Genomic DNA, 26444 nt, shown 5'->3' with positions numbered 1-26444 from the left:
TGACATATTAACGTGTTTTTTTCTTTGTTGTATTTAACTTTTTTGTTAAAGCACTGTGGGTTTTTTTTCTTCTCAATAATAAAAATAAATAAACTTGGCTTACTCTACTGTCCATTTTATGCCAACACTTGCTGTGAGCTGTTAATTCCACACCTGATTACATATCCTGGTCATTCTGATCAGTTCTATTTAAACCTCTTACTCTCAGATTCAGGTGACCCCATCTCTTTAAGTGGGGTCAACTTCTGTCATGTGATATGTAAGTCTGCAGCAGCCTGACTGACAAATCTGTTCCCCTAACTATCAATATTAATTTTATGTATCCAAGTGGTTTATGGACTGGTCATTGGCCGCAATAAAGGTTCTGTTCTGTTCGTTTTCAAAGGTAGCTCTAAGAGTTTAAAAATTCTAACGATATAGAGATGAGAACTTTCTGAGGTAATGCCTAGAAATACTTACGATTTGGAAATGTCAATACTTACTTTGGTCACCAAGGTATTGTGAAATTGCCCTGTCATTCTACTGGCAGATCTCTTTTTGTACGTCCTTAACAGACTATGGACTTCTCTGGAGAAGGATAATGCTCTTTTTGTATACATTGTTGACATGGTTCCCAGACTGCCGCAAATGTTATAGCAAAGTGGTCGAAAATTATATTTTTAATTGGATAGCGCTTCAATTAGGTCTCCGAGGTAGGCCCTAAGTCCTGAAACTGAAACTGGACAAGGCACCCGCAACACTGCAACCAACTAAATGGAAGAGGCTCAGGAACGAAAACGATGACGTTCCACCGATACATTTTCGGAAGTAAATCGCCAACAAGAGAACGGTCTGAACTGCAGAGAAGGCGAAGAAGAAAAGCGCTATTCCCTAGAGAAGATAAGCCAATCGAAGCCTCCCGCCAGACAATCGGGGAAAGGGTTAACGCGCCAAGAAGGCTGCAGATGCCCGCACCTTCCCTTACAGAGCCAGCCACCACCGCCGCTTGAGGAGGACGCCCTTCCCAAGTCCACTTCCCGCGTCTTCCCTCGGAGCCTCCACGTCCCAGTCGCGCGCTGCCTGCGGCGCAAGAAGGATCTCGGCGGGGCGCGCTCCTTTGAGAACAGCGACCTGGCCTCGACTCGCAGCTCCGCCAGCAGATGTGGGCGGTCTCCGCATATTCCCGTCCCCTCCGTAGGAGGAAGGGACTGACCTGGACTTTCATCCAGCCTTCCCTACGCACCCACCCCCGCCCTGTTGCTGCTGCTGCGCCCTCTCGGCTGCACGCCTGGAAAGCCGGGAAAGAGTGGGGGGAGCCTGGGCGCCAGCGTCGCCAGTGGAGGAAGGCGGCTTCAACATGCTGGAGATACAGCTTACGTTTCTGTTGTGCTTCAGCGCTTCACGCTGTCCGGCCGTTCACAGCTGAGGAGGCCCGCCTGTTCTCGCTGGAGACGGGTTGGACCGCTCTCCGGTGCCCCAGATCTCACACCAAGCAGGGCCACCGTGAAATTGGGGCGAATCGGATGTCATTGCCCAATTCCGTAATCTCGGGACTCTGCTTGGAGTCTTCTCTCGGCTGCCTTGGCTTCCCCTTCCCCCAAACCACATTTAGGTGTTGCGCCGAGTTTAACATAACGCAAAAGGAAGAAATGCATGGAGGCGTCCCCCAGTTATAAAAGTGTGTCTATGAAAATGTTTAAAATTAGTAAACAACGTACCAAAAAGATTCTAATTTGAACAAGTATAATTAAACATACCCAGAGAGAAGTCAGGGCAGAAATAGTCCCAAGTAGGAAAAAGGGTCCCTGCCCTGTCTTGATCCTGTAGAACTGAATAATTGACCCTGGCCAGCCAAGGGCAAACTTGTCTCTTACTGCAGGGGGCTGGGGAGTCACTGAACGTAAGGAATACTGTACAAGGAAACTAGCCAGTCATGAAAGCCCAGTTCAGCGTCTTTCATTTTCAGAAGGCTGGAATGAGGAAGAGCAGGTTGGCTGCAATTGTCTAGAATCTAGACCCCTGGGTTTGTCTTGACAAATATGCTGAGTTTCTCCCTTAAGTAAATAACAGAGCTCCACTCTTATCTGCTTGGAAGCCTGAAGATAAATTAATTTCAAATACAGGAATGGGGAAGAGATGGACATGGGAAAAAAATTAGGAAGCATAACGCTAATTGAGAGAGAAAACAGGGCAGACAGACTTCTGGTGAGGACATGGCGAGCTAGACATCCCTCATCTCTGAAGGAGCAGGGACGGCATTACAGGTGAGATCGCTGACCAGGGGACAGATCCCGGCCAGCGAAATCTCTTCAAAGACAAATCGTGGGATTGTCCACATGTACTCCAGACAGCTGCTCCTCCTGAGTAGACTGCAAGAACTGAGTTTTTTGCAGTCAGCTGGTGAGTGAAGTGGCTGGGAGTTGAGGGATTCCATCTATGCCCACAATCATAATGTAGCCTATATGGACATAAAGCTCAGCCAAGCCTCATTTCTTAATCATTTTTTGAATTACATTTTTACTGCTGTTTAAATATTAAGAACCTTCGGAACAGCAAGTTTGATGGCATTCACTGGGTGAGTTTCCTTCAATCCTTAATGAAAGGAATTTTAAGTGCAACTTTAAGGACTTGGCCATTTTGGGGAATAAATGGCAAAAGGGTGATTAGAGTGTTGTTTTTGGAAAGTTATAGGTAGATTAAGGGTCTAGATCGACTTGAAATGGGATTTTAAATTAATTGAATAAATCCTTCCAGTGGGAAAATGGCTCATTTTGAATCCCCCCCCCCCAAAAATGATAGGATGGGACTTTGAAGGTTGGACGCTACAGGGAGCTAAAAGGAAGTAAAGATTATAATTAAAGGAGAACCCCTATTTGACTTGTTAACACAGAATGGAGCAAAATACCTTAACATCAAATCTACGGAAGGATATATGTGAACAATGAACTCAAAAATTAATTTCAAGAATGTCTGCCATCATAGACTATGTGTGAATGATGTTACAGAAAAGGAACAAGTTCTACTGGATAAGACTGAAATAGATTTGAACGTGGATTAAAAATGACAGGCTGCAAGAATGATCTGGAAAAAGATGATATACTGGATATACAAATGAAACCAGCTGACATTTTAATAATTAAAAAGGACATACAACCAATCAACCAGGAGAGTGACTTGGATAATTTGCCTATATTAGATTTACCAAAAAGACCTGTTAAAGTTTTGAAGGGCTTGGTGAGAAGGGACAAGGAAAAAAGGAAAAGAAATCAAGTTCTAGGACATTATTTGAAGGAATTAAAGATCAAGATTGTTAAAAGTAAAGGGAAGGAATATAAAGTTGGTTTGATCAAGGTTAAAATAAATGATGTTATTTCTGGTAACCCTTAATGGATTTTTGCTGACTAGGACTGAATGACGTGGCTTTAAGAATTTGTCTATAGATAAAAGAGATGATATGGGATGAAGTTTGTTGTTTTTAAGAGAAAGTGATAAGTTGTTAAAATTGTATATCCTTGTTGAGATGAAGGGGGAAGTTACTTCTTTATATTTATATTTTATTTTTTGTTATATTCTTTTCTTTCTTTTATATTATTTTTTCTTTTCTGCACTTGTTACTTTTTCTATTTTTATTTTTTGTAATTTGTATTACTTTTTATCTGTACAAATACTTAATAACATTATTTGCAAAAATAGAGAGGGGAAACAGTGTAGATGCCCATAATTCCCATAATCTCTTTGCAACGAGTCAACAGTTTTATAGACCTTAAAACCATGTCAAACAATTTTTATGGGCTGGAAACAAGATGAATTCAGCATTGTGAAGGATGAACTTTGGACCTGTCAGGAATTATGGTGCCACTTTAAACAAATCAGGAGAGGGCCAAAGATGTACTGGAGGAAATGGGATGAACATCTCCACCACCCCCAGTGGTGGAGAAAGGAGAATCAGGAGCTGGTCCCTTCCATGAGACCCATTTAGGATTTTAAACATTTCCAGCAGGAAGACTGGAGCTTGATAGGAAACTGAAAAATCTGTATACAATATTCTTATTAAAAAATGCCTGGTCAAATTTTTTTCTACCATGGCTGTGTGGCTAGTTAAAAGATCTAAAGATCATAACAAAAAGCATATACCGATGTTATCTCCATACAATTGTAGTCATCTGAAGGGAGACAGCAGACCATGATTTTGCTACTACTTTCTGACAAGTCTATCCCATTGAGGAAACTTCTGTACAGTGAGCTTGCTGTAAGCCCATAGCTCTGTAAGCACTTTTTCTATCTCAAATTGCTACTATCAGACCAAACTGATTCTACTTTGATGACTGCAGCCAGAAAATGTTTCATAGTTTGTACAATACACATTAATTTTTCTTCAAGCATCTCCTTTTCTGTTTGGAAACATTTCAAATGCAGCTGTCCATTTAGTCTCTACTTTTTATCAATGTTTTATGTCATTACTGTCAACTGATTCTCATCTCTGTGTTATTTTCATTAGCTGCCAGAGTAATTTAAAAAATATATTCAGTATAATTGGACTGTAACTTTTTAGTTTTGAAACTATAATGACTCCTTATGTTTCATTCTTCCTTATACATTACATTATTATTTTTTCTAGATATATCAATTACAACTTTTCCATGGCTCTCAGTATCATAATGGTTCTGTATTTTAGATCTGTAGTTTTCTATTATTCTAAATATTTGCCTTATATAAATTGTATAATACCTTACTATATTAATTTTATGCCCCAAATTCTTAAAATTTAACTTACAATTTTACTTGTATTATAGTATGGTTTTATAGCTTGTTTTATTCTCGTCAATTTCTGTGCTGTATAGGCTGTATTGATATTCAGCAAGTTAAATGTGACTTTTGTTTTGTTTTGCTGGTCAATGACCAAAATAAAATGACTGACTGACTGGGATACAGAGTTTCCCCATTGTTATGGGGAAGAAACTAAATTCATAAAACTGTCATCTCTAGCAAATCAAGCTAATTACATGTATCTTTAATAAAAAGGGTAAAGTCTCCTTCATGTCAGACTCATTCATATCAGTGCATATTGTTCATCTTTTCTCTGTAAATTCGTGCAAGGTGACAGGAAAACACTACCTTCAAAAGAAAGCTTCTTTACTAATTTGTAACAATGGCATTTGATTTTAGAATGTGGCTACGATTTTCTAGGCATTGTATGAGGACTACCATGTCTGCCTGCAAAGCCTCAGAGGGACATTAGATGGCAGCAAAGAGTTCTATATAGCTTTGCTGCCATCTATTGGCCATCTGGATTTCTGCTGCTCAGTTATGGTAGCTCTAGTCTAGGAAGCTGACTTAGCTGAAAAAAACTACAAGAAATAGGTGAGTATCTCTTTGCTGCCATCTAGTGGGAGCAGGTACAAAAATTAATACAGGACTTCCTTGGAAGGGCTACAGGTTACTGCAGTGCACAAGGCAGTCACCAAAAGTCAAGCAGGACTCAGTAGCATCTAACCAACTAATATTTTTCTATTTAGACTTTAAAATCAGAAAACTGCCTAAATCTCCAAGGATGCCAAGAAATCTAGAAAAGCTTTTATATAAATAAAAAGAGATGTGAAAATTAGGAAGAGTATGGCATCATTTACTTAGAACTAAGACTCAGCTCAGAGGGACTCTGTTCTTCATGGCGATGTTCACGAATATTGATGAGGATTTATAGCACTGTGGTCTGTTGAACAAACAATAGCGGCTCCATGTTACCAAACAAAAAGTCAGCAACATGGTCTATAGTTGCTAGGGTATCCATTTCAGCTCTCATGGTATCCCTCCCCACAGTGAGTTAAAATAAAATAGGGCTATGCACACTTTGAAAATGAATTGGAATTATTTTGGACCTCATGCAAGCCCAATGCCTCAATAAAGCAACTGCTCTTTTTTTCAGGCTTCCACATGAACATTTCCCACATTTAATATTGAACAATCAGCAGGCAAAAGATCTATTTATTTAGGCTAACTGGCCTTGTATGTGATATCAGTGCCTATTCTGCTTGAAGACAGAGCAATCCAACTCTGCAAGCAAACAGCTTACTGGGGGATTTTAAAGACCCCGTAACTCAAGGATGTGACAGATACAGCTGCAGCTCCACACTGGGTTGCTTCATTTGCTTGTTGAGACGCATTTGATGCTGTTACGGTACAATTCATGGGGACAGGAGTACTGGCATCTTTCTGTTGACATGGGTCACAATTTGCTCCCGTGTGATCTGGGCACGGTGTAGAAGGACAGTCAAGGGAGATCACCTGCAAGATAAAGGTTTCAGGATTCTGGGCAGGAGCCCCTCCACTTCCTTGGCAGTGTTCGTTTTGCAGCGCTTGCACTGCCACTTGCAGGGTTGTGTCAGTCGATGTTTGGTTGAAGGTTTTTTTCTGCTGCTCAGCGGCACGTCTCATCACTTCTTCTGCAGACAGAGAAAATAACATTTAAATTATTAGAATGCTGGGGTTAGCAATATTTGTAAAACTGGTTGCATATAGAATGTGTTGTGATTTTCATTGTTCTCTGCTTATACCACACTATACTGTACATACAAAATTTAAAAGAAAACCTCTGATTCTTCAGTGTCATGAAAATAAATTAAAATGATGAAGCAGACGGTCACGTGATAATCTCATGTCTTTTTCATATTTTTACAATTTCACACTTTTTCTCAGCTTACACATGCTAATCAAAGCTTCTTCATGTAATCATGAAGCAACAAGGTTTCTGATTATATCCATCTTTCTAATATGGTTCTCTAATATTTTCTGAATAAGCCGTAGAATTTTTAGCAGATGCCAGCACCTCATCTGATCTTGGAAGCTAAGGAGAGTTGCCTCTGATTGCTACTGGCTTGGGGGATTTTCTAGGAATGCCATATACTAGGCCTGAAAGTTGAAAAAAGTATTCCGGATGAAGACAGTGGCAACTCAATTCCATGACATTGCCAAGAAAAAGGCATGTATGTAAGGATCATCCTACATGTCCTGCCCTCCCGGAATAAGGAAGGTCCCCCTGGAATAAGGATGGTTTCTCAAGGACGGGACACATGGTACTGTCCTCAACCCACCTCCAGCTTACCATGAAGGCAACTTCCACCCATATTTTCTTGCTGTACATCAAAAGTAGCACTTTCTGATGTATGCCAGCACAAATAGTGCTGTGCAGGCTGCCTACTGGAGTTCATGTAATGCAGGCGAATGCCTCAGCTCCAGTTGGCTACTGGGTGTTGTGAGGGAGTGCTCCCCACCTTCTTCTGGTTACTGCCTTCCATACCCACTTCATACTCAGCTACTGGGCTGTTTGCTCCTTCTGAAAGCTGGTTTTTCCCCCCTTCCTCCTCCTTTCACTACTGGGGTTTTTTTTATTTATGAAACGGTGTGTGTTTTTTAAACAGGTGAAACTTTCAAAATTTCTATCAGAATCCACCAATTAGAGACTATGATAACTGCTCGCTGGACAGAACCACTGGCCACCCTCATTGCCAAAGCAAAGAACAAACTGGAATCTGGGCAGCAATTTCTTAAGTTGGCCTGATTTCCAGCTGGTCTTGGCTAGAAGACAAGCAGTTTAAAGCTGCCACGCAGAGTACAGTAGGCTACAGTCCCCAGTAATTGGGCTTAATTTGGGGGAGGTGTCTATCTTTTTAATGCAAGAAATATAGCGCTTTAGTATTCTGAAAGCAACTGCTACTTAGTGTCTGTACTCCAACCCAAGAACTCTAAAGTGACCTATCAGTAGAAGTTCTTCCTTTTCCATGACGTGCCGATCGATCCTAGCTCTAGCTCTCCATTTTCACAACGCTAACACCATTTACCGCTGCCAGTCTTGTGGCCTGGTCCAAAGGCAAAAGCAACAAAATTGGCGCCTTATGGCAACTTTTTCAATGCTTTAACATTTAGAAAATGAACCCAGAAATATTTAGATTTGGGATTTTCTCACTATTCCTCATTTTTGCAGTTTAAATCTGATTGTCCTACTTTTGCACCTTTTACTGAAGAAATTTGTATATTCATTGTAATGTATCCTGATTTCTGGGGGTTTTTTGCACATACTTTTTCCTGGTAAATAAATTTTGCAAGCAATTATCCCAGTTTTCCCTAACTATTACCCATGAAGTGTCAGATTACCATTCCATAGTGAAAAAATTTCCAGGTCGCTTTTGGTTAAATTTGTCCTTAAAAATCCAAGATTAGGTGGTTGCTGGAAATCCATTGAAGTAATGGCAGTGGGCGGTTCACTAGTTTTCTGGGGCTGTGGGTCATTAGGTATAAATTCCTCAATGATGACATCATCACTTTCATTAGGCTGCAGAGTCTTTGTTTTGGGAACCATGTCTCTCATCTCTTGTATGTTTGCATCTATATTCTGACCTGCAGCATTCCTCCAAGAACTTCCATTATCTATCAGTTCCTCTAGAAAATAATGTGTAAAAAGGAATATTCAGTTAAGTCAACTTGTATGAAAAGTAGTGTTGCATCTTATATTAGAAAAAATGGTCAATTTTTGATTAAAATGGTCAATTTTTGATAAAAACCATAAGATTTATAAAATGTATCATTAGGACCATTTTACAAAGGAGTTCTTATAATAATCCAGCAAAAAGGTGTTAAAAGTATTGGCAATATGCAGACAGCTAGATATAAGTTATAAAAACCATTATACTGATAAAGATGGAAATATACATTTATCTCCAGATGATTTATGCTTAAAACCCATATTTTGTCAGAATTTATAAAGCTGTGATTAGAATAAGCCATTTCATTTTCCCATAGTGATCTACATTAATCAAAACATTTGCTGAATTTACAATCTGAGTTAGCTGACCTAATCAAGACATGAAAATATAACACATCCACAATTCAGTGATTCAGTGTTTAGAAAGATTAATTCTCCATTAGAAGTTAAAGATTTCTGCATCAACTCAACATTTAGTGCATTGGTGCACCAAATGAACATTCAGCAAGAGAAAATAGCATAATATATTAATAAAAATTACTTAATTTGATGCAGTAAAATAGGATTTGCCAAATGTGGCAACTCAAGGATGAAACAGCTCTGACTAGGGAAAAGACGCAAGGAGAATTTGGTAAAATGAAAGTTACGGCTGGACTCATCATGAAGCAATAGGCATCTGTAAAGGGCAAACATCCCATATCCTGATAAATGTTATTTCTAATGCTTGGACAGACACCACCACTTTGTTTGTTTGCATTTTGCATGTATATGCTTAAATATTTTTGAAATATTGCATAAGTAGAATTTTGCATTTGTTATAGTATTACGCATTTGTACTTGTGTCATATAGATTTCCTGGTGTGTAAATCTACTTCATCTATAGTTTTCTAGAATATGGGTAAAAAACTATGGTTATGGATAAAAAAAAGTTTTTTCCTTCAGTTGAATTCATAATGAACTCTAGTTGTAGATAACCAAAGATAGCTTGAGTGCATTTTGCACAACAAAACGAATGCCTCCCAGTTTACGCCCCAAGATAAAAACTGGGACAGAAGAGGGCTTTCCATACCGTATGATTCCGTGACATCCATGACATCAGTATCCTCTGGTGGTTGTGCTAATTCTGAAGCGTTTGCATTGTAAACTATGAAGCTGACGTCCATTGGTTCATGTGCTTTGCTGACACAAAACTGGCAACGGCAAGTTGTGGGACTTTGTGCTGCAATGCAATAATTCCTGGGGCTGGAAGGTTGGGGTTTTTCTTTTGTTGTTTTCTGGAGTTTTTCTTTTGGTGCTTTAGATTTAATTGTGACTTGTTTTTTAGCCTTATTTTCCTCATCTAATGGTTCTTCTGAAAAGAAAGTGAATGTTCAACCAAGTTTAAAAAACTAAGTATACAGGGAGAAAGACTTTTAAAATAATCTATTATGTAACACTTGTGAATTTTCCTAGAATACAAATTTTTCATTAGATTTGTGCTTACAATTTTGCTAGCCAGGTTATATATTTTTCTCATTTTAGTGTCCTTTTTGTATATGCCGATGGCCAAGGGATAGCACAGGGCTCCCATTTGGAAAGAAATAGGCTGCAGGTATAGACGTTAACGATGGATGACTTTTTTAGTCCAGGAGCTGCAGTTAAAAACTGTTCAGTTTGCCACTATAGGATCATTTCTTTTTACCACTAATTGCCTCAGCTGCCCAGTCTCCCTTCTTGAAAATATCACGTCAGGCATAGGATTGTCCTACAACTTCTGCAGTGAAAAAGCGGACACCTAGAAATCTTTCAGCATTTTGATCCTAGCAACATCCTACTTTTTGCTGGCTCTCGTTCCTTGTTCACATCTCTTCTATGGAAGCTTGCTTTTTTTTTTTTTTGTTCCTTTTTGGAAAAGACCCACTTCCAAATTTTTTCCCACTTTCCCACTTTTTTCTCCTCTAGAATCTTTCTTCACAACGCTTATTAACCATTCTGTTTACTTCTTGGATTTAGTGGCACTTTTCCTGGTATGTGGTATCCAGGGGAATTTTCAATACAGTGGTTTGAGTAATCTCAAAGTTTTAAGGATTTGTTCTTTTTATTTTCCCCGTCAACTTGGTTTTTGCCAGAGCCCTTATTTTTGGAGCTACATATGTTAGACTTCCATAGCAATTTTCCACCTGAATATAAATTAAATCTGAACAACACTCATCTTATACTATGTCCTAAGCATCAATTAGGATGAAGTCCAGGATCACTCTCTCTCTGATAGGCTCCATGACTAATCCTTTGTGGGCAGAATAATTTAGGCTATCTAAAAGGTTACCTATTTTTATTTTAGTCATTTTTAAAATTATTTCACTTACATTTATATCTCATGAGTTCAGACTGACACTCATTTAATTCTCACAATAAGATCCTGTGAGGTTACTGAGCTGAGAGATAATGACAGGTTCAAAGTCACTCAATAAGCTCTATGGTCAAGTGGTGGATTCAACCCAGATCTCCCTGGTTTCAGTCCAACACCTTAACTTCTATAATAATCTATGCAAATTGAATTGAAATCACCGATTATTATAGGAATTTCTCTTCATGTCAGCTCTTTGACATAGGCTAGGTCAGGAAACAGACACCATAAACACTAGAATTTTACTTTATTGATATAGGCTATAACAAGAGAATCTTGAAAGCCTAATAGCATTTTCCTTTCCCTGCTTCTTATACGAAAGTGATCCAAGGTGGGGCAACTTCAAGTGTCTTTCTCAAGCTTTGCTTTCTTGGGCTAAGCTCATATTTTGTTGTCTCCATATACCTTCTCCATACTCATCTCTGTGCTCCTCTACACCATATCAGACCATACCCACCCAGGGGCATTCTCAAGGAATCCAATGATTTCAACAAAATGGCACACTGTGGCAGATGCAAGCTCTGCCTCTTTCATACATGTCACAAGAATGGGGCTTGTGGTGCAACAGCACAAAGCTGCTTTTGTCGTTTGATACCCCCCTCGCCCCTTCGCAGATCCCTCTATCACCCCTGTGTACTTTTTACCTTTCTTCCTATATTGCATTAGACTGACCTATTTCCCAGCTACTCGCAGAAAGTTTATGATTCAACAGTAAAGAATTTCAATTTGTATTTGGTTGGCTTTCTGTTTTGAATTGGCTGGTATTTGATTTCTGCTTTGAGGATCTCATCACTATAGCTCCACCCATAATACTTACTATCTGACCTTTGTAGTTGTTGAACGACGTACTACTCCCACAAGTTATTAAGGAAATGAAGGAGCAACTTTTCATTCAAGAAAGAAGGAAGGAAGGAGAAAAAAGTATACATTTCTATAGAATCATGAATTTTCAGGGGAGGTTGTTCTTGATTTTACAAACCACAGTATACAGAGGCAGTGTTAATTCTTATTGGCATTGCCTTCGTTTAAAATCATTTCAATTTTTTTTTAAAAAGTATGCAATTTTGTTTAGATGAAAATCTGTATTGAGATCAAACGTATGTCAGCAGATATTATTTATACCTTTGTTAATAGCGTCCTTGTTAATAGCGTCCTTGTTAATAGTGTCCTTGTTAATAGCCTCCTTACTGTCCTTCCATTTGTTTCTATTTGCTTCAATATTCTGCAGGATTTGGTCCTGAAATCTTGATAGGTTTAGGGCAATTAAATCCTGTTTTTCAGCACAAATCCCATCATTTTTCATGAGGCTGTTCCCACTAGGATTTACTTCAGCACTCCCCATGGATTGTTCTTGTTCTTTGCTAGGAAGGAAGGAAGGAAGGAAGGAAGGAAGGAAGGAAGGAAGGAAGGAAGGAAGGAAGGAAGGAAGGAAGGAAGGAAGGAAGGAAGGAAGGAAGGAAGGAAGGAAGGAAGGAAGGAAGGAAGGAAGGAAGGAAGGAAGGAAGGAAGGAAGGAAGGAAGGAAGGAAGGAAGGAAGGAAGGAAGGAAGGAAGGAAGGAATTGTTGACATAATTATGATTATATAATTATATTTTGTCATTGGATTACTGTGCATTGTATCTAAATGCAAATTTAGTGATAAAGTGAGCCTGAAAGAGTGAATTAATGGAGGAGATAGGTTTCTTGTTAATAATAACCAGGATAGTTACACAATGTACAGTTAAGGATACAATAACATTTAGTAGTTTATTTATAGTATATTTATATGCACTTATTAATCAACTTTCAGGGGAGATGGAAAAAACCAAAATCAGAAGTCCCTGTTCTTCACCCTAAGCTGAATTTCTCTACCATTTTACATGCATGGATCTTTTTCACCAGTATGTTTATAGCTACTCCATTCCATTTTTTCTTATAGCTATTACTGGCTCCCTTACAGTCAGGTAGCATGTTACGAGTGCTAAGCATGCCCACTCCTACTTGGGCTGTTTTGAGGTGCTCCAATATGGGGATATTTTGCTGAAAGATGGGTTGCTGACTGTATGTTTCTCTTGCAGGTGGGTGCTACTGTTTTGCTATAGAACTGTAGACATTTTCTTCTGAAGATCAGTGTTCCGTTCCCCCCAGTACAGAAATGGATGCCTGGGAAGTAAAAGAGGCTGACCAAAAGATTATTAAAATGCTGATCCTAAGCTGTTAACCCCCACTATAATCATATGGGAATAGTAAAGGTTAACATGAAAAGAATGATCTTAACCATGGCAAAGGCAATGTTGTATTAAGCAGTGTGTGGAATTTGTATTTAATTCCATTTAATAGGGGAGTTTCTGAGTCAAGGAGTTGAGGAACTTTATTACATCTCTGTAAGATGCAACATTGAGATTTGGGGTAGATAGCTGCCTCAAGTTTACCGGTTCTTGTTCTGCTATACCCTCAAGTATAATTGTTTTTCCATTGCTATCCAAAAGAACTAATTCAGTTTACATAACTGAAGTTTTCTTAGTATCTCAGCATAAACCATTTAATAAATTTTTACAGCAACATGGTACCATGAATTTTGCTGTTTAGATAAGCAATTTCCTTGGGGGTTTTATATTATTCCATTGTACAGCTCCCAATATTATTTAATTGTACAGCAGAATACTCATCCTTTTTTAAAATAATCAATAAAGCTGCAAAACTCCCATTTAAACAAAGAAAGCATCAAATCTTAAATGCTGAGTAAGCACTGAAATAATTACAGGAAAAGCAATGAAAGATGCTGCAGGACAGGATAAGTAACATGACCTAGAGATATGGCTGTGAAATGAATCCTATTCAGATGTGAGAATATGAAAATGGTTGAATGCATTCTGTACACTAGCCATGCTGCTGTATCTCTACATTAACACATCACCCCACCAGTCTCCACAAGAAAGCCTATGCAAGTGTGGAAGCAACTGTAAGGCCAGATCTTCTTCAGATCGTTGCACTTAATTTGTAGAAATTGAGGAGAGCAAGGGGTGGACCACATGAGTCAGAGTACATGACACAAAGATGAGGGGGACAGTACACATGACAAAATCCTTTATCTGCTCACTGTGCTTCATACCTAGGCACTAACCTCTTCTGCTGTTATTTCCCAATTTAATATTCTAAAATGAAACTAACCAACTAGGAGGATAATATATATTCTATGTATATAGCATGTTACAGAAGTATTGTGAGGTTCAATTCAACATATTACTATCATGAGCCTGCAAACAAATACAGTTATGAGATATTAATATTATAATGTGAACTTGACTTGTGATTCAGTTGGCAAAAAACCTGAAGCCCCAGCATCATAAATGAAATCACAGTGACTGGAATGTCTGAACCAATGTGGATACCTAGAATAGCCACGAATTGCAAAAGAACACAGAAGAGCAGATATACCTGTACAATTTTTACTTCATTTCTTCCCAAAAGTGTGGTGGAAAAGCAATGGCAACAACACCATCATCTCCACCCACATCTACAACCGTTTTTGCCCTTAATGCCATTGAGAAAGGCTGGTACAAAATACAATAATACCCCTCATTGTGCACCACCACTGTTAAGCCACGGCTGCTAAGTCACAGAGCTAAAAGTGTAACTTCTCCAGTTGTGAAACTGCCCCAACCTTCTCAGTATTTCTTCAGTCCCTTTTCTTCCCCTGTTAACTCTTCTAGATACCCACAAATATGCTGAAAATAGCTGGAAAAGAATATCTGGAAGAGTTGAAAGAAGGTTTATTTGCATGTTTAACTGGTTCCTAGACCTGGAAACAATGGATGAAAAGATAGGTTTTATCTTGCTCTTTGCCTTACCTATAAAGTGTTTGGAACATGGCATTATAATTTCTAGATGGGTAGAATTATTTTAAGAAATTTCTTAAAAGAGAGCTGAAACAGAGTTAATATCCATCAACTGTAACTTAATTTCGGAGTCAAAAGGTAACTTAAAACAAATAAGCAAGAATGTCCACACCAATTTTTTCCAGACTGAGATTTAGCATCTTCACGTGTAGTAGGAACAACTGTTTTCTCCACAGTTTCAAGTAGAAGAGCAAACACTGGTTTTACTATGACGTCAATAAAACCTAAAAAAAGGAAGAAAGAAAAAATCCAAACACAATGTTTAGTTTAAAGTTGAACAAATAAACTTCACTCAATCCAAGGTTCAGCTGAATGTAGTTTACGGCCAAATGTTCTGTAAAACACTCTCTCTGAAAATAAATGCCACTTAATAGTTCTTCAGAAAAAGCCTCATTAAAGTTATAATATTAGTTCTACGCTTCAAATCTGTCAACCTTACGAGATAGGCCAGACAGGAAATATGACTGGATGAGCTAATTAATTCTATTTTATTATAAAACTACATTAACAGAACCTTACAAGTCTGAAAGTACATCTCTCCCTCCCACCAGGTCTCCTTTACAGCCCAAGAAACTAGGGAGGGTCCCTTCTGAGCCTCTTGCCCTGCCCACACACCTGCTGTGGGCTCAGCTGCCTTTTACCTGACCATTCCCTTGGTTCTATCTCTTTGCCCTGTCTCCCAAAGTCATTCCCATATACCGTTACAACATTAGCCTTGCAGGCTAGAATTTATAGCAGCTGTAGTCCAATACATCTGGAGGGCACCATGTTTGGGAAAGCTGCTCCTGACTAAGAGCAGTTCAATAATTTACAAAATGTGTGGCATTATGAAAGGTTCATTGTGATTACACTGGGATTTTCTGCAAGAAAACATTGGCTGGGTTCACACATTGTGTGAATCCAAAAACATTATTTTAGCCTTTGCTCTCTCTCTCCAAAATGTAGATGGAAGCAGGAATTCTTTCCTCTGAAGGCTGCACATTTTCCCCCCAGCCTCCTAAATCATTGTTTCCAGCTTAATGTTATATGTGAATTATATCAATGTGATTCAACAAATCATCAGTAAAACAAATCATGGCTTCATGTGATGTATGAACTCAGCCAATGTGACAATGCACTGCATTACCTAAGTAGAAGGGAATCATTCTTTGTTCTGATAGTTGCTTTGCCGTAATTAAAAGAATTACCTCAATCTGACTGATGAGAGAAGAGTTTCCCCTAGAAGCAGCAGCTCTGACAGTGTAACTTAAGGAAATCATAATCTGACTTGACACTAAGAAACAAATAGAATTAGACCCCTATCTGTATCCTAGTTGTTACCAGAGGGGAAGGGTTCAAGATTCACATTAAGAACAGTCCTTTGGAACCTTCCCTGTGTTTGGAGGATGGTCAGGAACAAAGGTATCAATCTGAATGTCAGAAATAAAAGGAGTGGGAAAAAACAAAGTTTGCCTCCCTCCTTCATCACTGCGTTTAAGTGAACTTCACCTATTTGGGATTCTGCAATATTGGTTGTCTTGCGATCACACAGTGAAGAAATTGGAAGTCCCATTTCAGCCTCTTTGTCTCCCTAGTATTGGAGGAAGGAATTCACAGAAGCATGAGCTATTGTGAACAATAAGTGATACTTTAAACATACTGTGCTATGAAAACAGTTCAGAAAAACAATATTTTGAAAATGCTCTTCCTAAAACAGAGGAATAAAGATACATATGTTTTAGCACAATACCAAGAGTCACACAAGGTGTCAGATTTTAGCCTACAGTTTCCTTCCATCAATGAAACAGACACTGTAGGTGGGTTGAAGTACCGTCTCCCCTGCTGTTCTTCATACGCTCCATGGCAGATTTGGGGAGTGCTGAAGGAAGGCAGGGATGAGGAGGAGACACAAAAAGTCCCTTAGAAATATTTAAGAAGTTGCAGACAGGTACTAAGTTTGCATTCCAAATGCTGTGAATCAGCTTTTTGCCTTTGAATTTGAATTGTTGCACAGACCTATAATATATGCTTACTAATGGATTTTTAAATACAGCACCTGTTCAAAGAATTCTTCCAGTAATGCTTCTGCCCACTGATGGTGCAGTTCCCAAGGCTTTGCTGGATGGCTGATGTCAGCTACATGTACTAAAAAAGACATGATTTTATCTCGGTGTTCCCTGTCAAATTAAGAATATTCTGATTACCTGACCAAAAAAAGCCTCCACTTTTTTTTAGCCAGAGAAACTTTAGAATTCTTAATCACTCCCCAATCCCCCTCCAGCTCCCAATTCAGAATGAGGGCAGCCTCTCTTCCCAACGCAACCAACCTTTCAACATCTTGGAGACATTGCAGAATATGTTTCATGACTTTCATCTGCTGGAAATGATGTGACATATCTGTAGATAAAACTATATTAATAACCATGCGACGCAATTCCCTGAAAGCAGACAGAGGAACATTTTATTCTAGGTGTTGTCAAAATAAAGTTTTCAAATATTACCAAGTCCTAAGAAGCAATGTATCCCGTCTTCTACTTGGGAAAAACATTTTGCAGGTGGGTGCTGAAAAGTATGGCTTTGGGTTTTTTTACCCATTTCCATCCTCTATAACCCATTCACTGGATTCATTCACTATTTGTTCTAACTTTCCTGCTTCCGTGAAGTTTGGTAATGGCATATGGCCAGAAAATACAGACCGACTGTAGTTGAACCTTTCCCTAGGATAATTTTGGATTTTCATGGATGGTTGAAAAAGGAAAGATATTTCAAGAGGAGGAATAAGGTTCATAAGGTGCTCTTAAATAAACTAAGAATAGAAGAATATTAAATTACAAAAAAGCAGGGCGTATTAAGAGCATTTTGGTGATTACAGGTAGTCCTCAACTTATGACCACTTGTTCAGCGACCATTCAAAGTTACAACAGCACTGAACAAAGGGACTTATGACCCGTGCCCAACGTTATGGCCGTTGCAGCACCCCCATGGTCACATGATCAAAATTCAGGTGCTTGGCAGCCCACCCGCACTTACAACTGCAGGGGCACTTCAACTTTCCCACCTGCCGATCTTCCCTCCATCAATGCCCTGCACTCTGCCTTGAAGCCCCTGAGCCGCAGCGCAGCATGAAGCAGCAGCTGCCCCAGCCCAGCTGCGCAAAGCCACCCCAGGAAGCATCTGTTCGCCCAGCTGCCTTCTCTCTCAGTTCCCCGCACCGAGGGCACTTTTTGCCTTTTGCGCCCAGCCCCCGCAGCTGAAGCAGAAGCACCTTGCTGCCTTTGCCACCTCCTTTTCAGACCCAATTTCTCCAGCGAACTTTCCTCCATGTGACTCCCTGAGCCTTTGGAAAGCTGCACTGTCTTTCTGAAGGCTCTCTGAAGTCAACGCAGCTTTCCAAAGCCAGCGCAGCTTTCTAAAGGCTCAGGGAGCCATGTGGAGGAACAGTTTGATGGAGAAGCTGGGTCCGAAAAGGTGGGTGGGCTGGGGCAGCCTCACATGGCCAGGTTGGGGCGGCTGCAGTTTCCTGGGGCAGCTTCACATGGCTGGGCTGAGGCTATGCAAGCTTCAGTGATTACCAATTGGTGTCTGAGTGCAATTCAGGTGCTAGTCACTATTTATAAAGTCCTAAATGGTTCAGGGCCTGGATATCTTAAAAACTGTCCTTCCATGCCCATCCTACCTGAACATGTAGGGGGCACTTCTAGGGGTCTCCTACCAGGAGGTCACTATGGTAGGCATTCTCTGTAGCAACTTCCCTACTTTGCAAGAGCTTTTCCCGGAAGCAAGGATTCCCCACCCTCATGGCCTTCCAAAAATAGGTGGAAACACAGCTCTTCCAGAAGGCCTTTGGAAATTAATGGCAACCAATGCTGCCATATGAAATGTTAAATTATTTTTAACTATTAATCTTAGCATTTAAACTGTGCATTAGATGATGGATTTTATTATTTAATCAATTTTCAAAACACTGATTTTGTGTTGTATTTTATCTTGTAAATCTGGCAAGCTGTCTACAGTCTGGCAGGTTTCAGGTAGTAGATAAAATACCTAAATATATAAATACAACAAACAAACAAATAGGCAAAATGACAGAAGTATCACATCAGCTTTGCAAGTGAATCCATAGCTTCTAGCCCACATTTGCTTGCCCACCTGTCTAATGTACATTTATGGCCTAACAGTCTATGGTTGTCTGAGGAGATGTACGTGGAAGCTTTAATACAGTCCCTTAAAGACAATTCTGAAACAGGGATTCAAAAGAAACTGGCAATTCAATATATGCTGATACAGCTCAACTACATGTCTCTATATAGTCTCACCTCCACTGATCACTGGTTAAGTTGGCTAAGATATTCGTATCTCTGTCTTGTAGAAGACGGAAAGCAGCACTCAGGTGATGGTTTTCAAGAACTGATCTATCATTATACAGTAGAGCAGTTTTTGACCTAGTATAGAAGTCCAAAAAAAAAAATGCTCATGTTAAATCCATGGATTGTATACTTAACTTCTTTGGTTGGTGGATGGATGGATGGATGGACGGACAATACAGATTATATTTACTTTTTAGAATAATGGTTTCTTAAACTCCATTTGAATAGGTGTTATTTAGCAGCAAACTCTACAGCTGACTACACGCCTGGTCCCTTTGCACCTGCACAACATTTTAAAGAGAGATTTAAAATGGAGACACATAATTAAGCAAGTGAAGTGGATGATACTGTATTTTCATCATAGAAGAAGTATGATGAAATATGAAAGGCCTACACCACTTCAATTAGTGGAAACCCCAATCAGCTGAGCAGCAGATTGTCAGCCAGACAGCCAGCAGTCTGTCAACAGTGACGTCCACTCTCAGGTCCACCCACTGCCATAAAGAGGGATGAGCTGGGTTCCTGGCACCTGAAGGGATGTAAGGCTTTCATACACCTTCAGTGATCAAAATAAACTCCACTTCACTTATGCAGTTGTGTGTCTCCACCTCAAATCTATGTGAAAACCTGTGCCTGTTTAATGCAATATATGGTTTCTTTGGTTTTCTCTTGATTTCTGCTCATTTCCATATTGTCCTGCCTTTTAGACTGTAACTATGTGGGAAGAATAGGCTTGGTTACCTTGTATAACTCATTCTGGGAATACTGTTGACTGAAGATGAGGTGAAAAACATAAAACACATGCAGATTAATGGGCGGGTGGTGGTGGAATGAATGGCTTGGACTTTAGGAAGTGCTTGGACTTTAGGATATCAGATACTCTACAACTACTGTAAGTGGGAAGTAAACCAAACACTAAGTCAGATTAGTTCCTGCACTTCTAGGGCCAGATGATATCAACTGAAGGAACTGGGGAGTGAAAGCTTCACTCCATGTGCTGAATCACCACCCCCTTCCTGTTTGTCAGTACTTCCCTCAGAAGGAATAATAATTCCCTATCTGGATCTGAGGGGAAGACACAGGCAGGGGCTGTTTCTCCACTAAAATGGAGGCTTGGAGAGAATGCTCCAAATCTCCGAAGTAGAAGAAGGTTACCTTGTAGAAAGAGAAAGGAAATCAAGAGAAGGGCTAGAGACCTCCCAAGCCACATCAAGCCTTTAAGTGAGTAGCTCCCTATTTTTGCTAGGGTAGAAACAATGCACATAAACAAACCAAAAAAAAAAAGCCCCACCTTAAAGTGATTAAAGATTAGAAAACACAAGCTGAATTTAAATATCACCCTAAACTATAATCTGGTTTTGAAGGGAAACACACATTTAAAAATAATTCTAAAAATAATGATGTACAAACCTTTCTTTCACTAGTTAGCATTTCTCTTTCCACCATACCTTGATACAACTCCCAAACTCTGATGCCTCCTCTTCTCATTTATCCTGTCCCTGATTTTCCTTCTTCTCAGACTGCTAATTCAAGCATTGACCAATCCCTGCAGCTTTGATTGATCTTGATTGAACTTAAATATGCCTATCGTGAATCAGCCATAATTCACTAAACTATTCAGTCTTTCAATTTTGTCTACAGGTAGAATAGGACTTACCTTGTCTCTATATGGAAATGGTTTGTGGTCCCAGTATGTTCATAGTCATGGATGGAGGTGCTGAAAATAATTGCTAAGATCTCCAGGTCAGTGAACCAATGCTAATGAAAAGAATTAGAAGCCCATCATGTTCCTTAGTGGCAATGAAATACAATGTGTATAGTACCTGTAAATACAATCTTTTATTTAAAAAAAAATAGGGAGTGGGCAGAAAGGACTTTTATTGCAATGAATGGCAACTTCAGGAGGATCTCAAGTGGGTTATCACCCTCCCTTTACATCATGCCAGTGTCCGGGGAGGTCCTCCTTCTGAATTTCCACATGTAAGACCCTCTGATAAATACAGACATAACAGCACAAGCTGCAGTAACTGAAAAATGATGCAAATGTGCACTAGGATGTCAATGGTGGTGGATGCTGGAAACTGTGTTAGCAACTTCTGGAGAACCATATGCTTTACTCATTCTTTATGAGAATGAAAGTAAACTGCTTGTTGTACTTCTGGTTAGAATGCCCATCTTGACAACTTTAGCAAATTTCTCTGGGAGGCACAGAGGAAAATTTAAAAGACAGTGTGTTAAGTCAGAAATTCCTCTGCCAGGTTTCAGATGACCTTTTCCCTGCCACTGAAGGTTTCATCTGAAACTTCTCCCCTCTATGTCAGGCATCCGAGGTGGCTCTTGAGATTTAGAGGCACGGGCTACATGAACAGACACAGATGGAGAACTTACAGACTTTGGAAGAGGTATGAAAGAAAATACTGGACATGACTGAAATAAAGTATCCAGCAGTTATAGGAACTGGAAAAGGGAACTTAGAACAAAGAAAAAGATTAAAAACAAATTGCTGCTCTTCTCTGAAGGATCAAAGTATCACAAATGTGCTTGCCTTTATAACACTCCATAAACTTACTGATGCTTCATCATATATGCATAACATGCAATCTGGTCTGTTATTTTTCTATACCTGCAGTTACTGGGTTGGTTGGTTTGTTGTCCCAGTGAGAGTACAGTGTAAATATTGTCAAGGAGGTCATCACAGGGAGAGAATGGGAAGATAATAATAATGCAGGAGAGGAGAGAGGACAGAACCTGGGTTACATTTTGTGGAATGTTGGTCTGCACCATTAGGTTGCCTATTACCTGCTCCTTCATGGACACAAATACAACCTTATGGATGCATCCAGTCCTGTTTCTTTTATTGCACTGATGGGGAAGCAGGGAAGGTCAGGGCAAATAGACTCTGAACTAGCAGAGCTTTATCTGCCATGAGTACAAGCATACTTTTCAATTGAGTACACCAACTACATTATTAATTTCCAGATATGTATCTAGTTGTCAACTGTAGTATGCAAGGGAGAATTTGTCTCTCTGGGGTATTGCGTCATCTCTTACCATCATTCCAGTATGAAGCATAATGGCATGTGCAGTTTGAGTAACATCTGCAGCGTGGAGTGAATTGTGATATGGATTCTTGTATTTGCTGTAACCAGCTTCCAGAGCTTTTGCAAAGGAAATTAGAATGGTAATAGGTATCTGTGGGAGACAAGAATTGAATGTGCACATTTCTACTGTAGCGATTAACAAGATCAAATATACTAGGATATAAAATGAAATCAACAACTGATTTTCAGTGTTCAATATCACTGGAGTTTTATTAAAAAATTATACATGGATTATGCTCAAAAACAATGCTAATACCAGGGCACTGTGAAAAAGATTTTTAGAACATCAAGGGAAATACTCAATTCCTCATCTGTTCAGGAATTTGCTAGATTTTGCCTTAAGTCATAAGGGTGAGAAATACCAAAGCATCTTATTTATTTTAATTTATTTTGCTCCTGATGGAATTTATGGTCCAAGACAACTTCTTACCCCACTTTGTGTTCTGCTTCTGTGTCAGCCTTCATCAACCTAGAGCCTTCCTGTCGCCACCTCCTTAACTCTAAGATGCATCTTCCTGAGCTCGCACAGCTATCATGTGCCTACACTGGATCCAAAGCACCCTTGCCCATTTCAGATCTCCAAACTACACCTCTATTCAAAATGAAATGAGAATTGTTTCGGAAAGGAAGCAGGCACTAGTTGAGACTGCAACACTTATAGCTGAAATTGTGTGCCTGTGCATGTGTAAGAGTGAGAGTAAAGAGGAGGCAGTGGAAGGGAATAACTCTGCCCTTCTGCTTCGTGTTTTAAGATGCGCCTTTTATTTCATGTTGTCAAACTTCTTTCTAGTCCTCTCTTGAGACTACAGCTGACTTTTTAATGTGACTCTTCAATCACAAAACCTACTGTTTTATTCAAGAATGTGGAATTAAAAGTCTCCTCTGGGTTAAGCTTGTTAAGAATTCGGACTTCTGTATTTCTTGAGATATAGACATATATATATTTAATATATTAGAGTTTTGTTTTAGCTCCTGACCTGGAAACGGCTCAGAAGGTCATATTTGGTGAACATTTCACACATCACAAATTTCAAGCTGTGTCCTTCACTAGCTTCATCTAAGGTAAACACATTAAAATCCCATTTATCGACAGTCTGTCAATGATGAAAAACAAATAAGCAAATACTTTTTAACCAGAGTTTGGCCACAATAAGAACTGTAAAATGTAAACTTAAATGTAAAACATAAATACAAATACTTCAGCTTTCTAAAACCGGGCACTTTGTACATTTCACATTGAATCCTTATGGAGATCTTTGTAAGGGAAAAGGGGGAAGGAATGGATTCCTCACAATGAAGAACTGTCCTCCGGGTGTGTGTGTGGAGGGTGGGGGGAGTGTCAGGATTTTCTCATGGGAAGAAATTCATCCCGTTATCTGTACAACAATATTATGTCTAGCTTATGTAGCTTGTGTAAACAAAACAACTTGTGACTGTGTGTTGTGCACGTATACTGCTATTTACTGCCACCTATTGGCGTGTGTATGCTAGTTACCCAGTGGGGGGGTATGGAGTGACAATATAACTGGAGCATTTGTATGCCCAGCCTTGCAGTTGTTTCAGTGTTAGCCACCATGTAGGTATGTAGTGTTATGGGTTATGTAGTTGTAACTAATAACCAAGTAGTGTACCTCTTCTCTGAGAGTTTTTGGCTAGAGACTTTATGTTTGTGGATAAGTCTTGGATGCTGAATATATGAGAAGACGTGTTTTTTCCTATATTTTGTATACAACTTGTATTTTATGAAGTTTTGCATTTTTATCAATAAACAACCAGATAGTATATATTTTCTGGCTGCGATTCTTTGGAGAACAAGATATGGACATTGCAGTTTGCAAACCTATCATGCTGGTGTGTATTTTTTCCTTGGGCAAAAGTTTTTCTGGGAGCACTGCTGTACTCTGCTCAACAGGGAGATGGAGGAAAGAGTGTGACTTCCCATCTTGCAGATAATTAGCACGATTGTGGCAATACTGTACTGTAGCTTCTCCTTTCGTAAGCAAGATATTTGTCCATGTTTTCTTATAATATTTTTATAAGAAAAATATTATATCGTAAATATTTCAGCAAAGATATCCTCATGCCACCAGTTAAAAATGTAACCAAAGCATATGCTATGTGTTTCCACCACAGCAATAAGGAACATGCTCCCTCACCGCCAATATTATTAAACCATAACTCCCAGTATCCCTCACCATTGGCCATGGTACCTGGGGCTACTACGTATAGTTCAGCAAACAGCCACAGAGCCATGTGTCTCCAACTCCTGATCTATAAAGTGTCTGAACAGTCTGCCAGGGTAAACTTGGGGGTGACCAGGATACCACCCAAATCTTCTGATTAAACAGTGAAAATTAAGCAAGGCTTGAGGGAGCTATTTGTGTAATATACTGTATATATATGGTCACTGGGATGCAGCTGCAACTGGCATGTCTTCACTGCAAATTTACAGACCGTGCACAGGACTGACAGTCTCTCACAGCCTGCCTTCCCTACCAAGAGATGAGCACAGAGATGGTTCAGCTAACTGGTGCTTGTCTGCCAGCCACAAATGGCTTCCTAATCCCACTCTCACAGTTCATATCAAACATTAAAAATCCCTTTCCCTGCAGCAAAAACATTTAAGGAAGAGAGTTCTGGATGCCTTTCATGTGGCAGTTCCTCAAGCCACATGGGTTGCCTTGTACATGTGGCTTTGAACCCAATGCTGATGTCTAACAAGCTGGTATCATGCTGGGATACCGGGAGCTGTGATGGAACTTGAACCAACCATCTCCTCTAATGAGGACTAAGACCATCCAGGGCAAAACCAAACAGTGAAATGCTACTGCTTCCCTAGTGATATTTGGTGCCTTGACAAAAGTTACCCCATTGTAGAACAAACCCCATGACTGTAAGACCTGAGAGTTAGGCACAGTGGGAACTGCTTAACTAGAGTTTCTTTCGACTCGCAGGAGAGAAGTCAGCTCAAACTATGAGCAGATCTGCACCTCCACCTGGAAGTCCCCAAGCTGAGAAAAGCATCTGTTCCAACATTAGGAGTCCTGCGTATTTATCTGCACCCAAATTCCCTCTCTTGTTGGCTTGTTTATACTTTTTATTTAGAGGAAGGGAATGAGCAGGGAAGGGAGGAGGAGAAGGAGAAGGAGACAAAAAATCTCATTTTCAAAGAGATTCAGAGTTGAGAGGATCTGGCCCAGCTCAAACTGAGATGAGAAGTTTTGAGCAAGGCCTTTGAGTTTTATAACCAGGATCTTCCCGCCACCCTGAAATTGAAAGTTAAAGATATGGGGAATGGAATGACAGCTCAACTCAGAAGAAGAGCTGAGCATCTCTTGAGAATGACCAGTGGCTGGGTGACGGGCAGACTCAGCTATCAACTGTAAATACTTTTAGGCCCTGGGAAGTAAGTTTTCTATCACTGTTGCATTTAGGTTTGGCAATTCCTTCTTCCTTTGGATGGTTTTCTTCCTTCTGGGCCTTTCTTACTAGATTGTTAATGCCACATTTTTTTTCATATACCCACAACCAGTAACAACAATAAATATTTCTTGTTGAAGCTGGGGAAAAATCTTATCAGAATTTTTTCCCCCAAAATTGGAATTTTCCATATAGTTTTCTTAGTAACCTAAGTAGATTCTATTTTAGTTGCCCTCTTTAAAATTGCCCTTTCTGAAAGACTTATCCTATCATTTTAGTGAAAGACAACAATGATAAAGATTTCACCTTCATAACTTGTACTACTTGCAATGGGTAAGCCATACCGATTGAACTAGTGGCTGTGCGGAACTCCCTAGGAGAACAAATTAAACACACGTAAGTCAGCTTTTATGCTAAGGCTACAATCCCATTTACAGAGTTAGTCAAATGCAATTAAGAGGCTGATATACCATGTGGTTTAGAGGTTAGAGTGTTGGACCAGGCCTACACACTTCAGTCTTTCATAGAGGAAATATTTTTTTCCAGAACCCAAAATTTGGACTTTATACATCCACCACTTACCTCTAATTCTGAAGCTCATGCTTCTAATCTTATGAGTTTCCCTAGATTCCTATAGAACAGTAATGTTAGATACCAATTTTTCCTAAGAAATTATTAAACACAGTGCACAAGATTTAAAAAGTCTGTTAATGCACAGCTCCTTTAAAAGTTTTGCCAGCTTTTTTCCTTGTTACAAAATGAGTCAGTATGTATGATTTATATCATGCATTCTGTATGCATATGTATTCTACAATTTTACAGGATGTAAATAAACCTATAGTCTATGTAAAAATCCCC

General features: G+C 39.5%; 2 protein-coding genes across 5 annotated transcripts in view; both read right to left on the bottom strand.

The window, feature by feature from the left end:
- Nucleotides 1-1209, bottom strand: part of PLA2G7 (phospholipase A2 group VII) — a 30300-nt gene extending 29091 nt beyond the window's left edge. The window contains exons 1-2 of one of the 4 annotated variants that reach the window (XM_025165785.2): nucleotides 955-1108; nucleotides 483-836 (exon numbers count right to left, since the gene is read on the bottom strand). In XM_025165785.2, coding sequence (XP_025021553.2) covers nucleotides 483-608 — 126 coding nt within the window. In that variant the 5' untranslated portion in view covers nucleotides 609-836; nucleotides 955-1108. Of the gene's footprint in view, nucleotides 1-482 lie in introns of all 4 variants that reach the window. The other 3 variants (XM_015887833.3, XM_015887831.3, XM_015887832.3) reach the window with 3 other exon arrangements.
- Nucleotides 1210-4725: 3516 nt separating this feature from the next.
- On the bottom strand, nucleotides 4726-23254 carry LOC103066668 (uncharacterized). Its single transcript, XM_088133615.1, has 12 exons — nucleotides 23144-23254; nucleotides 22117-22257; nucleotides 20723-20823; nucleotides 19015-19140; nucleotides 17026-17136; nucleotides 16755-16875; nucleotides 16208-16289; nucleotides 14832-14943; nucleotides 11964-12202; nucleotides 9525-9806; nucleotides 8128-8412; nucleotides 4726-6419 (listed from the first exon to the last, which is right to left on the bottom strand). The coding sequence occupies exons 1-12, from the start codon at nucleotides 23186-23188 to the stop codon at nucleotides 6046-6048; spliced, it is 2019 nt and encodes a 672-aa protein (XP_087989741.1). The 5' UTR covers nucleotides 23189-23254; the 3' UTR covers nucleotides 4726-6045.
- Between the last annotated feature and the right edge of the window lie 3190 nt (nucleotides 23255-26444).

The sequence above is a fragment of the Python bivittatus genome, unplaced genomic scaffold (assembly GCF_059951505.1).
Source record: "Python bivittatus isolate LINGU-HERP-01145 unplaced genomic scaffold, Pbiv_v1 ctg000020_np1212, whole genome shotgun sequence".
NCBI classification, from domain to species: domain Eukaryota; kingdom Metazoa; phylum Chordata; class Lepidosauria; order Squamata; family Pythonidae; genus Python; species Python bivittatus.
This window is presented reverse-complemented; position numbering and strand designations above follow the sequence as displayed.